Here is a 14,074-nt window from a genome sequence, read left to right as displayed (position 1 = left end):
GGCGACCGCCACACACACAAACACACTGACAACCATACACCCACAAACAGGACAAAACGGATGGCAAGGACAAACATACATTTCAATTTCGAAATTAAGTGGCTCACTTGTCTGGTATGTATTTGAATGCGTGTATTTGTCTGTCTGTATGCGTGTGGTGCATCAGCGAGATTGAGTGTGTGTGCGGATTTGTTTGTTTGCCTGCGATTTGCGAATTCGTTAGTATGTGTGCCCCGCCACATAAACATCCGCTTTGCTTTCAACTCATGTATATTCGTATTTCCTTTTTCTGACAACTGATACTCTTTATATAAAGGATATTCATATAATATAATAAACATATATACTAACATTTTCATAACAATCTAAAGACCATTGTTAACTATGAGCAACGTAAAAGTTTCTGTTAAAGAATAGCATTTGCTATATTGATATAGATGAATATTTAGACTCATATTTGAATCATCATCCATTACTTACATTTTTATTGCTCAATATGGAGTTCGTGGGATTAAATATATCTGATTCTTTATAGAGCATTCGAACTGTATCATTTCGATGGTAAAAAACAACTTGCTGAACATCTTTTTATGATTACGCAATAGGAACCACAACTAATGTGCACATCACACTGACAGTAAATTTGCCGGCAGATAGGCCACAAGCCAAAGGGCGAAAGGGGGTCATATATGCATTAACAGAATTTTACTTTTAAAACAAAGGGAAAAACACGGCAGAGAAAATGTTTAAAAAATAAATTAAGCTTATGAGCAGCAGTGCATTCAGCGGACTTGAAGCAACTTTATTGAAAAGAGTTCATGTAAAACAAGACCTGTTTATAAAAGAACTGCAGATGAAGGTAACATATTAAAAGTATAGATTTTGTGAGGAAATAATATGAGGCTTTCTTCGTTCGCATTGCTATGAGCGCATAACTCTTGGCCAAATAAACAAAACGTAGTTATTAAACAGGATATTCGAATCAACAGGAACAACAGCAGCAAAAGCAACAAAAAGAATATCAGACAACAATAAGGAAGGCACAACAGCAAAAACAACAGATGGCAAAAAGTACAAGAGCACAATTTCCTTATGCAAAGCGACGATAAGAGCAAACCGAATGCAAATACATAGATTTATAGTCACAGGACACGGAGCACTGGAATCCAGAGGACGAGCTGGAGTTCTGAAACCTGAATCCTACATATATCCCATCCGAAGCGGTGCGATCCACAGCTGCCATAGCCCCAGTTCTGTGTCGTAAAAATAAAAGCTGTCAATGCACTCGGAATTTATCGCTCTGCAAATTAACACTTAAATGCAAAATGGAAAAATGGAATTCCAACAAGTAGCCGACTTTGATCCTGCGAAATTCGACTAAACGATGTCCTCTTCTCGGCCCGCTTAACAGATTACAGATTTCAGAGTACCAATCCTTAATTTATACAATTTTGGAATGATCCAATATTGATACACATTTGACGTAATCTGTTCACAAGATGCCAATTCTCTAAAAGCATAATTTCTAGGTTTTTGAATAGTTTACTTGGACTCCGATATGCAATCATTGCATAGTCGTAGTCTTCGCATTATTAATTAGCAAACGAACATCTAGACTGTCCTACTCTGCGTATGAGTTATCAATTAAAACTTATTTGTGTCCGTTTATACTTCTGTATGACTGCATCTTGAGCTCCATGAACTGAAGAACCCAGCCTAATACCCTGTGCACGTCACAGTCTTACTTACCTTTTCGGGTTCGAGGTCGCCGGGAATCTGGGTGCCGTCCTTGGAGCAGAAGCAATAGGGCAGGGCGCAGTTCTCCGTGTTGCACCGCTGGGCGGTGTCTGCCGGGGCCTCCGTGGCAGGGGCGGGCGCTGAAAGGAGTACAAATCAGTTTGGAAATTATTTCCATTTCGTTATGCGGATCCAGTCCCAGTCCCAGTCCCAGTCCCAGTCCCCCAGTCCCAGTCCCAGTCCCAGTCCCCCAGTCCCCAGTCCCAGTCCCCCCAGTCCCAGTCCCCAGTCCCCCCAGTCCCCCCCCCCCCCCCCCCAGTCCCCCCAGTCCCCCCAGTCCCCCCCCCAGTCCCAGTCCCCCAGTCCCAGTCCCCCCAGTCCCAGTCCCCAGTCCCAGTCCCAGTCCCAGTCCTCCCAGTTCCCAGTCCCCAGTCCCAGTCCCAGTCCCAGTCCCAGTCCCAGTCCCAGTTCCCCAGTCCCAGTCCCAGTCCCAGTCCCAGTCCCAGTCCCAGTCCCAGTCCCAGTCCCAGTCCCAGTCCCAGTCCCAGTCCCAGTCCCAGTCCCCCCAGTCCCAGTCCCAGTCCCAGTCCCAGTCCCAGTCCCCAGTCCCAGTCCCCCCAGTCCCAGTCCCCAGTCCCAGTCCCAGTCCCAGTCCCAGTCCCAGTCCCCAGTCCCAGTCCCCCCCCCCCCCCCAGTCCCATCCCCCCAGTCCCATCCCCCCCCCAGTCCCCAGTCCCATCCCAGTCCCCCCCCCCCCCCCCCCCCCCAGTCCCAGTCCCCCCCAGTCCCAGTCCCAGTCCCAGTCCCAGTCCCAGTCCCCCCAGTCCCCAGTCCCAGTCCCAGTCCCCAGTCCCAGTCCCAGTCCCAGTCCCAGTCCCAGTCCCAGTCCCAGTCCCAGTCCCAGTCCCAGTCCCAGTCCCAGTCCCAGTCCCCAGTCCCAGTCCCAGTCCCAGTCCCAGTCCCAGTCCCAGTCCCAGTCCCAGTCCCAGTCCCAGTCCCAGTCCCAGTCCCAGTCCCAGTCCCAGTCCCAGTCCCAGTCCCAGTCCCAGTCCCAGTCCCAGTCCCAGTCCCCAGTCCCAGTCCCAGTCCCAGTCCCAGTCCCAGTCCCAGTCCCAGTCCCAGTCCCAGTCCCAGTCCCAGTCCCCAGTCCCAGTCCCAGTCCCAGTCCCAGTCCCAGTCCCAGTCCCAGTCCCAGTCCCAGTCCCAGTCCCCAGTCCCAGTCCCAGTCCCAGTCCCAGTCCCAGTCCCAGTCCCAGTCCCAGTCCCAGTCCCAGTCCCAGTCCCAGTCCCCAGTCCCAGTCCCAGTCCCAGTCCCAGTCCCAGTCCAGTCCCAGTCCCAGTCCCAGTCCCAGTCCCAGTCCCAGTCCCAGTCCCAGTCCCAGTCCCAGTCCCAGTCCCAGTCCCAGTCCCAGTCCCAGTCCCAGTCCCAGTCCCAGTCCCAGTCCCAGTCCCAGTCCCAGTCCAGTCCCAGTCCCAGTCCCAGTCCCAGTCCCAGTCCCAGTCCCAGTCCCAGTCCCAGTCCCAGTCCCAGTCCCAGTCCCAGTCCCAGTCCCAGTCCCAGTCCCAGTCCCAGTCCCAGTCCCAGTCCCAGTCCCAGTCCCCAGTCCCAGTCCCAGTCCCCAGTCCCAGTCCCAGTCCCAGTCCCAGTCCCAGTCCCAGTCCCAGTCCCAGTCCCAGTCCCAGTCCCAGTCCCAGTCCCAGTCCCAGTCCCAGTCCCCCCAGTCCCAGTCCCAGTCCCAGTCCCCCAGTCCCAGTCCCAGTCCCAGTCCCAGTCCCAGTCCCAGTCCCAGTCCCAGTCCCAGTCCCAGTCCCAGTCCCAGTCCCAGTCCCAGTCCCAGTCCCAGTCCCAGTCCCAGTCCCCCCAGTCCCAGTCCCAGTCCCAGTCCCAGTCCCAGTCCCAGTCCCAGTCCCAGTCCCAGTCCCCAGTCCCAGTCCCCCAGTCCCAGTCCCAGTCCCAGTCCCAGTCCCAGTCCCAGTCCCAGTCCCAGTCCCAGTCCCAGTCCCAGTCCCAGTCCCAGTCCCAGTCCCAGTCCCAGTCCCAGTCCCAGTCCCAGTCCCCAGTCCCAGTCCCAGTCCCAGTCCCAGTCCCCCCCCAGTCCCAGTCCCAGTCCCAGTCCCCAGTCCCAGTCCCAGTCCCAGTCCCAGTCCCAGTCCCCAGTCCCAGTCCCAGTCCCAGTCCCAGTCCCAGTCCCAGTCCCCCAGTCCCAGTCCCAGTCCCAGTCCCCAGTCCCAGTCCCAGTCCCAGTCCCAGTCCCAGTCCCAGTCCCCAGTCCCAGTCCCAGTCCCAGTCCCAGTCCCAGTCCCCAGTCCCAGTCCCAGTCCCCAGTCCCAGTCCCAGTCCCAGTCCCAGTCCCAGTCCCAGTCCCAGTCCCCAGTCCCAGTCCCCCCAGTCCCAGTCCCAGTCCCAGTCCCAGTCCCAGTCCCAGTCCCAGTCCCAGTCCCAGTCCCAGTCCCAGTCCCAGTCCCAGTCCCAGTCCCAGTCCCAGTCCCAGTCCCAGTCCCAGTCCCCAGTCCCCCAGTCCCAGTCCCAGTCCCAGTCCCAGTCCCAGTCCCAGTCCCAGTCCCAGTCCCAGTCCCAGTCCCAGTCCCAGTCCCAGTCCCAGTCCCCAGTCCCAGTCCCAGTCCCAGTCCCCAGTCCCAGTCCCAGTCCCAGTCCCAGTCCCAGTCCCAGTCCCAGTCCCAGTCCCAGTCCCAGTCCCAGTCCCAGTCCCAGTCCCCAGTCCCAGTCCCAGTCCCAGTCCCCCAGTCCCCCCAGTCCCCCAGTCCCAGTCCCAGTCCCAGTCCCAGTCCCAGTCCCAGTCCCAGTCCCAGTCCCAGTCCCAGTCCAACGTCAGGCGGCACAACGTCAGGCGGCACAATGCCGGACGAATTGTCAATAAGCAGGCAATCCGAGGCGAGTGTGTGCAAGAATCAAGTTAGAAGAAAGTTAACAAAGGGCTGTCGAGAGGGCCGGGGGTCAATGTCAAATAACCTTAAGCCAAATCCCGGGTTCCCTCCTCTTTGGAAAGCTATTTGCATATGTGGGCGGCCCTGAAGCTGGAGCCGGGCGTGGCATCTGTATGTGATTGCGAGTCGAGCCGAAACTCAATCGAATTCAATTGCTTTTTTCTTCACAGAGCTTCGTCCTCATCTCCAGTGGCAATCAGTTGTTGGAACTTGATTTGCTTGGTTTTTGTTTTGTTTTGCTTTTGCGATCGAGTAAACAAATTCGCTTAAAGTTCGCCAAACAAAAGGAGAGGCCAAGACGGGCACCCGGCTCCTTGGCAAATATTAAATGCATATCCGGGGCATCCGGCAATTGCACTAACCGAATTAGCACTCGCCATAGATGCGCCATCGAAACTCGTACCGGAGGCGTTGATTTGATTTTCGAGCTTGACTCAGAGCCTGACGTGCGGGGGTCAAGGGACCTCCCATGATGTGGAGTGCCGTGGAGGTCACAAATGTGAGTCCCTTACCGTGGGTATATTAGAGCCCCCTGTTCATTATTCTCCGTAAAATGTGTTCCGGGCGAAATATTAGATTACGTGAGAGTACATGTCCTCTCTAAAATTTGTGCGAAATGTGCACTCCATTGATTATAACCCCTATTGAAATCAAGCAGATGCCGAAATCGGGATTTCCTAACTTTATATATTTTAAATTCGATATTTAAAGTTTTATGTTGAGATTATTAGGATAAAAGCAATGTCAAGAAAATGTCGTATTCATGCATAATTTCATCAGCTACTTAAGTCAAAAGGCATGTTATTAATGAAATTGATTGACTAAGTAGCAGGTATTTCATAGTCCAGGCACCCGATTACAGCATTCCTTCTCGCTTTCTCTCTAAACCCATTACCAATAGTTAGTAAATCAATCAATTTAATAGAGTCCTTAGATACTCCCAGCTCCATATCATTAATCAAAATAATCCTCTTATAATTTTTCCTTGAAGAATTTATATTTCGGCAAGAGGCTATTCTTGCAAAGTGCTGTGCTGACTTGAAGGGAACTTTAAGTTTTTGATTCGATTAAGCCCTTCGATAATGCTTAACTGTGATTTAATTATTCAGCTTCACTGTTATGCAAATGAATAGCACAATCCAGGAAGAAAAGCTTTTGATATGTATATACATAGTGGAAAAGTCTGGCATTGATGTATATTTTGAAGTGCTTGCCGTTTTTGTGGCTACAGTTCAATCTGTTTCCTTGGATGGGTTTACACCCAAAGCTTAACAAAAAACTAATACACAATATATATGAATAGGATTTCATTTAAATTTTTAAAATATTAGCATGACATTCGTGATCAGCTTGCTGGCCGACTGGCCAAATAAATACAAGTAAGCCAGGAAAGGAAAACAAAATAAATGCTTGTGGGGCATATCAATGCCTTTTGAAAAATATTTGTGGTCACATCATAAATAACGGCAATGAAAATGAAATGCTTGGCAATTAATTGGCCAGGACACAGCACACACATACTACGCAGGCACAGACACTCACTAAAAGGACTCACAGAGGACCGGACTGCAATCAACATAAATTCTCTGGAGCTGGAAACCAAACTCTTTGCCAACCATCCTGCCCTGCCTTATCAACAAAAAGTAAATGCATAAAAATGTATTATTTCAAAATGAAACTTTAAGGATTGTGCACTACCGTTCTCTCTCTTCGCCTGTCTGTCTGTCTCTGTCCCTGCCTGGCTCTGTCACACCAACTAGTTCCGTCCTGCTTCAAACTTGTGCTGAGTTATTGAATAAAATGTAATAAACACTTTTAGTAACTTTGTCTTATGCATTTTGTCGTCAGTGGACGGACAACGATTCACATCTTCGCACAATATGCGTATACGTAATATTCGGCTACTGCTACTCCATCTAGCAAATGTAGTTGTTTCTGTTCTCCTCGGTTTTTGTTATACAGTAAATACGCGGTACGGTGGACTTATATGGGCAAAGGCAATATTTTCAAAGTGCTAGTCTTATTATTTAAAAAAAATGGATTTAATCATTTGCCGTGCGTTTTAATTTATTTAAGTGAATATTGAGGAACTGTTTTAATATATATTAGGATGTAGGAACAGTTTTCCCGATAAAGCACTTTTTCGTAATAGTTTTTGATACTATTTTTCCCAGCCCTTTTCTGTTTTTCTTGTTGGAGGGTTCCACTGCCCTTGTTGTTGTGTAAGCAACATTGAAATTCTGTCATTGAGCGTGCTCACTGAATTATGAAATTGAAAACTATTCAGTGCAAAACATTTTTCTTTGCATTTTATCAGCTCAGCTGCGTATGGATGTGGGTGGAAAATCAGCTTGTCATTTCCTTGGACACGCTGCCTGTCAAGCGTACTAACCCTGGCAAACACACATCTCCCTTTAAAAAGTAGCTTAAATATATTAATTCGTGTTTCGCCTTGGCCAAATCAAATCGAAATGAAATGAATTCCCATTTATATGCACAATGTATTGCATATATTTCAGGGCGCACACATGCCGTCGCTTTTTGCTTATTTATTTTGGGGACAACTGGCTGTCACAATTTTAAATTCAGTTGAATCTCGTTGCGTATACGCAATTCGTCAGTTAAGATTTCAGACAACTACTCGTTGGACCGAGGAGCTACGGATGTCGGAGAGGAAGTCTTTCGGCTGGAAGAGCTCTTAATCCTCGGATGGCTTAGGCAGTTGGCAGACGGCTGCAAAATGAAAGTGCACGAAGATTATAGGCAATCTGTTAGTTTGCGCCACTCATTTCGATGAAAGAGCTTTAAATTATAAACCAACGGCCATATGTACTTCCGAGGGAAAGTTTGTTGCGCGCAGCAATTAATGCTTATTTTGAAAGGACTGCTGTATCGCCGTAATATGCCTTTCGAAGGGTAAACTTCTATTTAAAATCAATCAATCAATCATTATTGACTATTTAAAGGGAGTTAGTTTAAGCATTTCTGGAAATCAGCTTGTGTTTTATGGTTGCCTAATGAGTAGGGGGTGTCCGGGAGGAGCCTTCCATATTGTTTTTATTTCCTTATTCAATTTATATTTCGTACTTGTCCATACCTTCGCCTGCATAAAACGATATTGGAGTGGGGTTGAAATTTGGATATTGAGTTAGCCTCTTCTTGAGAGTTACAAAAAAGTCGCGGAGAATTGGATTCCCACAAAAAAATACATAAATACATTCGTATATACAGTTGTTAGGTTTGGACTGCATGACTTTATATATACATGTATATATATAGTCTCCGCAAAAATAAAAACGCGGGAACAAATTTTTATGCACAGAGCTTTGACCTAATCTCTGCTGCAATATTTCGCCTCGAAGTCTCCGGCTCCGTCTGCGAGTGTGCGTGTGTGCGAAGAAAAGTAATAACGTAAACGACACACACAGAGCTATTTATATGAGACAACATTCCAGTCGGTATTACGCAAATCCCCAAACGCTTTATCTGTCGCAGCTTTCTTCCAAGCGGTTGCCTTCCGACCAACGAGCGAAGGACAGACGGACCGGGATCAGCTTCCGTACCCGTGGACCCCAAGCCCCCGGCATTTTGCCCCCCTTTTCCGTGTCCAAAAAAGCCGTCGTAGTCGCAGTTGCAACCGGAATGGCGACTTCTGCAAAAGTGCGTGTTTGCATGTGAGCGATATGTCACTCTGCATATGGCTGTGTGTGTGTGTGATTCAACCCCCTTCTTCCCTTCTCCCTTACCAAACACTGTTAACCTTCTAAGCTCCTCGCCACCACTTTTTTCCTTGCACTGTGGCCTAGTTAGTTTTTTATAAAAATTAGTTAGTTAGCTCAACTTAATACCAACTATTCATTTTGTTCAGATTCCCGGAGTAGTCAAGGAGACATTTGAGGTTGAAAACTTTTAAAAACAACTCCATATCTTTTGTAGTATTACTAACAACAATACTACGTCCTAAAAAAATCGTGTCGACTTTCTATTTGGATTCTTACTATAAAATTGATGTAAAAACTGACATGACCAGGGTTTCTTAATTCTACAATTAAATAAATTGTAAATATTTGTTGGCTTTAATAAATATATACCATAAGGCCATGTTTGAATAATTTACCTAGTTAATCGGGTAAAGGAAGTTCGAGCAATTATTTGTTTTCGAAAACTATTAGTGTTTCGCTGGATATTGACCAAAAAATATTTGTTCCCAAACCAAGGTATTTCACACCAATGAAAGATAGCACAAACTTTCTCTACGTCCACATCATTCTAAATCTGCTTGCTACCATCTAAGTTTAATAGTTCCTAAAATCTCGATGTTCATACGGACACACTGACGTATCATGATCCGGATCATGATTAATGATATATATACAAATATATCTTAACGCGTCGGCATAGCTTTCTTCAACATGTTACATAGTTTATAAGAACCCTTTACACCTTTTTGCTCTACGAGTTCGGGTATAAAAATCTTCTCGCGACACTGTGCTGCATAATGCATTAAATTCTGAGCTCGTTTCTATTGAATTTTTGTCCTCTACGTTGGTTACACTTACAGAAAATTTAAAAATTCTATGAAGACCAATAATGTTTTAATTTTCGCTTTGCATGCATATAAATATTTACAAAAATCAAAGATGCTAATCGATCATCTCTTCATGTGAGAAGTCTACTACCAAGTTGCGGCTCTGGATTAAGAAAAGTACCTCTTGCATTTGGCCAAAACAACAAAAAAATAATAAAAAAGAAAGGGGGAAAATGTCTTCAAGCTGTGGAGGAGGTGAACGGAGGCGATGCAAAAGTCCGAGACTGAAGATGAGGCTGTCGTAAAACTGAAAACTAAATCGTAAACGTAAGCTTTAATGGTCCACACACACATTTATAGATGTGGCCAAGATTATAGCTCTTTGAATGGCTTTCACTGAAAATAAATTAAAAAAGGTCAATTGTGACCTTTTTGTTGATAATTTCAGCAATACGTAAATTTTAAAGACTGTGGTCGTCACAGACCTTAATCAGCAATTGCAGTTCCTGTGAATCCATTAACCATTGCGTATGTACGCACAATAAATTAAAACAGTGCTAAAGTATTTTTCTTTTGGGATTTTGTGCTACGGTGGACTGAAACAGAAACTATTTTTTTTTTTTTTCATTGAGTACGACTTATAAAAAAGCAGGTGTTTTAAAATAATAGCACAATTCCCTTGAAGTATTTAAGTTTCAAATTGACATGTGACATTGTAATGACCCCGGGTGTATGGATAAAACGACAACGAAAGATAGTCTTGGTTATTCTTAAGTGGTCGCGTTTGTGCCCCATTTGAAGTGCACTCAATGTTGTGGGTGGTCGGGTGCTGTGCCAAAGTACTTGGCATTCATCTTGGCAATGGCTTAACCTCTGCCACGCCTCTTTACTACCACTACCGCCCCATTTTCCAACCACCCTTTTCCTGCGGCAAGGTGGCCCTTTGGGCAGCGTCGTTAAGCAAGTCAATAGAGCGGACAATGTTTGGAATTGCGTCCCCGGAGTGGTGGCCACCATTTGCTCATTGGATTTGTAATGGGGTATATTTCGATTCGGATTTCGGTTACGTTTCAGTTTGGTTGTGTGCCACACAATCCATACATACATACATACATACATGCACACATCCGAATTTGCAACCATAAATGAATTATGCGACATTTACTAAAAATTGCTTCCTAATGCACAACTTCCGGCTTGAAAATGTCATCCTTTTTGTCTTTGCCTGCCTGAATACTGAGCAAGAATATACCATAGACATCTGTAAATATAATGAACAGACATAATTTTGAACTCAGCCCGACTGGTTGGCAAAATATCTTTTTACATGAACAATTGAACAATTACCGTTTACCCTATCCCATAGTCTCACGCAAACGATTATAGTTATATTTAAATACATTTAGAAATTGGGTATTGAATCCTAATCCAGTTAAGGATAATTCGAAATTCAAATACAATTGTACAGAGTTCTTCATATGAATATGTACGGTTTGTTAAGAATGGATATTCTGAAAATTGATTCTGCATGTTTATTTTAATAGAAACCGAAATGGTTCTTCAAATAGTTTAGTCCGGTGACTGTTTCGGCACAAAGTTCGCTTTTATTTTACCAGACGCATTTTTCGGTCCGGACTTTTTGTATCCCTCTCAAAACGTCTAAACGTTTAGCAGCCCAGATAGACAAATAGAGGGAAAAACATGCCCAAAGGAATGGTGGCCACACTTAGAGTGCACTTACAGTTTTTACCCCATTTTCTGTGTTTGCCCTGATTTATGTTGCACTTTCTTTCCTGCTCTGTCTGGTATTTTCAGACTTTTCTAATCACTTACTTGTTGGTAGAGGACCGCACTTGGCCTCATCCTTGAAAGTGCAGAACTTCTGCAAATCATCGAAGAAAAGTCCGGATGGACAGCGGTTCAAATACGGATATCCATCGACGCACTGGGACGGGGTGTAAAAAGAGTGTGGTGCCATTAAATAGATTACAATGAAATAAATTTCAAAAATCTAGGATCTAGAGGCTGCTTACCTGGTAAAAACGACGACAGGTCGCCGGATCAGCGTAGTTACCATTGGCAATGTGTGAGGGGCACTGAAACTCCTCTTTCTCCTTTCCCTGGCCTGAAAGGAGAGGGACAAATTAAATGGTTTCACTTAGTCAATAAGCAAAATATTGAATAAGCTTAAACTTTCAATTTGCGTGGCTGACATATAATGACATGTTTTTAAAGTCTTATTTTACGTAATATAATATATTATAAATTAATAATAATAATAATAATAATAATAACAATAATAATAATAATAATAATAATAATAATAATAACAATAATAATAATAATAATAACAATAATAATAATAATAATATTAATAATATAATAATAATAATAATAATAATAATAATAATAAAATTAATAATAATAATAATAATACTAATAATAATAATAATACTAATAATAATAATAATACTAATAATAATAATAATAATAGTAATAATAAAAATAAAAATAATAATAATAATAATAATATTAATAATAATAGTAATAGTAATATTAATAGTAGCCTATTTTGTCTTTTTTGTATTACAACGAAAATTATACGCTTGCTACACGCAGAAAATTAAACTGTTCTGTAAAATCCGACAAATCAGTAAGCACTAGAATAAATTTCTTTATACACTTTTCCGTGAAATGTAATATCCGGCAATTAATTTCATAAAATACATAAAGTAGTATGTAGCTTTCATGCAACACATCACATATGTATATATGTGTGGCAGGATAAATACAAATAATAATCGCTTAATGCATATTTATGATGAGTTTACAGCATAAATATAACCACCTATATATGTATATTTATTTTTTTAATGAGTCAAATCTAAGCTTAGAAGCCTTGGCGGCCAGGCTTATACAAAAAAACCACAAGATGGGGTGGGATAACATATAAGTTATAATTAAATGTCGATTTACGTTTTGATCAAGTGACAAGCGAATGCACAAAAAAGAGAAGCGAGAAACACTAAATGATGAAAAATATTTTCAATTTGAATCTTTAATTCCAACTCCCATATAGTTGCGGTCTGGGGCAAGTTGAACTATAATGAAAACAAATTGACCAACAGCATTAGATTAACAGAGGCCTAAAACAACAAACAGCAGAAGTTGAACACAGTTCTCATTTCCTAAATCCGTGTTTTGACCAAAATGTTTGCTTTATGTGGAGGGGAAATCGATGAGATCTAGCGACGATTATAATGACGCCCACTTTCCCGGTTGACTGCTGCTTAAATTATTCATAAAACATATCCATTTTGAGGCTAAATATTAATTAAATGAAAACTATTATTGGACACAATTGCTGTGCGTGTACGCGGCGTGTCTGCGTATATTTCCTATAATTATTATAATTATTTGTCAGTTATATGATTTTTCATTATTGCGATACCGAAAATGGCAATTAATTGATAGCTTAGCCGAATAAACCGAAAATAACAAAATTAAATTGATTGGATGCCGGCGAAGGTGTCGGTTCTTTTTGTTATTATTATCAATGAAATATCTATATGTTTATCTCATTCCAAAAACGAAGTAAGAGTTGAAGTATTATCACTCGATTCTCGCTCAAATAGAGTTATCTAATTAATCAGCATTCAAGTCATACCGCCCATATCTGTCCATCCGTCTGCACTTCTGCTTAAACAAACGACATTATCATATTGGAATGGAAAAATTAATGAACTGAACACAAACTACGCCAATTTCAGGAATAAATAAAAATGTGTTACAAATGGATAAACAAAGAGTAGACAAATATCGTTGAAAAGCATGTAACTTGCCTTCCATACTATATCTTTAACCGTTTCTTATTTGCATCTGTACCGTCAATAGATAGTATTTATCTAGAAGATTTAATAGATATCTACACGTATTCATGTTAGCCAGTTATAAAACGAAACATACTGAATTAGTGAAAAAAAGGTGAAAGGTTATTTCCCTTGCCTAATTGCAAAAGCAGCATTTATGTATTAAACAAGGACTATACATATGTTTAAGCACAAAAAATTCGAGTGAATTCATTTTTTCCTGCTTCACAGCTCATTAAAATTCATGAAACGCCATCCGGAAGAAACTTTGACTATAGAAACTCGAAGATACAGTTGGCTTGGGAAATAGTCTTGAGCAAATTTGCGTAAGTAATTTAATTTATATGCTTTTATTTTGCGTAAATTCGGTTTCCTTTTCTATGCAGATTTCCGATGAACGATTTGTTCGATTCAATTCATAGGTAAGTACAGTTGCCTCAAAGTTTGCTGTGAGCGAGTGCAAATAGTGTACACATAATTCATATATTCTGAATTCATAATTCATATATTCGTATATTCGTATATTCGTATATTCGTATATTCTTGGGGCAGTTGAAAGTAGGCCACAGCAGATAGGAGGCTCCACAGCTTCATCCCCGATTTATTAAAGGCTTTCGAAGTCGGAGCCCCATAGCATCTAAACTCTGTGGAAATATTTGTCATTGCGTTGAGCCTAAAAAACCGCACCTACTTTGCAACGTTTTGAATTTGTCTGAATGTTGCAGTTGAATTTGTCCGGTATTCGCTTTTGGCATATACATATGTATTGTTTTTATTCCAGACCTGCGCGAGTTTTTATTTCTGTGCGATTTTTGATAACAATTAACAATAAGTGAGTAACTTTAAAAGGGGCCACTTAAATTTACACAAACAAAATCTGCTTTTATGCTCCAATAAAAAACATGAAAATATTTTGCTAAAATATTTGAGGGTTGGTGTTTGGTCAATTTATGGTTATTTATGTGTATATTTATCCAACAACAGCAGCGGCCAC

The 14,074-nt window shown here is 42.9% G+C and overlaps 1 protein-coding gene across 1 annotated transcript in view; it reads right to left on the bottom strand.

Annotated features, from left to right (window-relative positions):
* The window catches only part of LOC117147785, a 44,416-nt gene that overhangs the window by 25,880 nt on the left and 4,462 nt on the right, over positions 1-14,074 (bottom strand). The window contains exons 2-4 of the mRNA XM_033314828.1: positions 11,245-11,336; positions 11,045-11,156; positions 1,750-1,877 (exon numbers count right to left, since the gene is read on the bottom strand). Coding sequence (XP_033170719.1) covers positions 1,750-1,877; positions 11,045-11,156; positions 11,245-11,336 — 332 coding nt within the window. The remainder of the gene's footprint in view (positions 1-1,749; positions 1,878-11,044; positions 11,157-11,244; positions 11,337-14,074) is intronic.

Source organism: Drosophila mauritiana, chromosome X (genome assembly GCF_004382145.1).
Source record: "Drosophila mauritiana strain mau12 chromosome X, ASM438214v1, whole genome shotgun sequence".
NCBI lineage: Eukaryota > Metazoa > Arthropoda > Insecta > Diptera > Drosophilidae > Drosophila > Drosophila mauritiana.
Note: the sequence above shows the minus strand (reverse complement) of the source record. Positions and strands in the feature narration are given on the sequence as shown.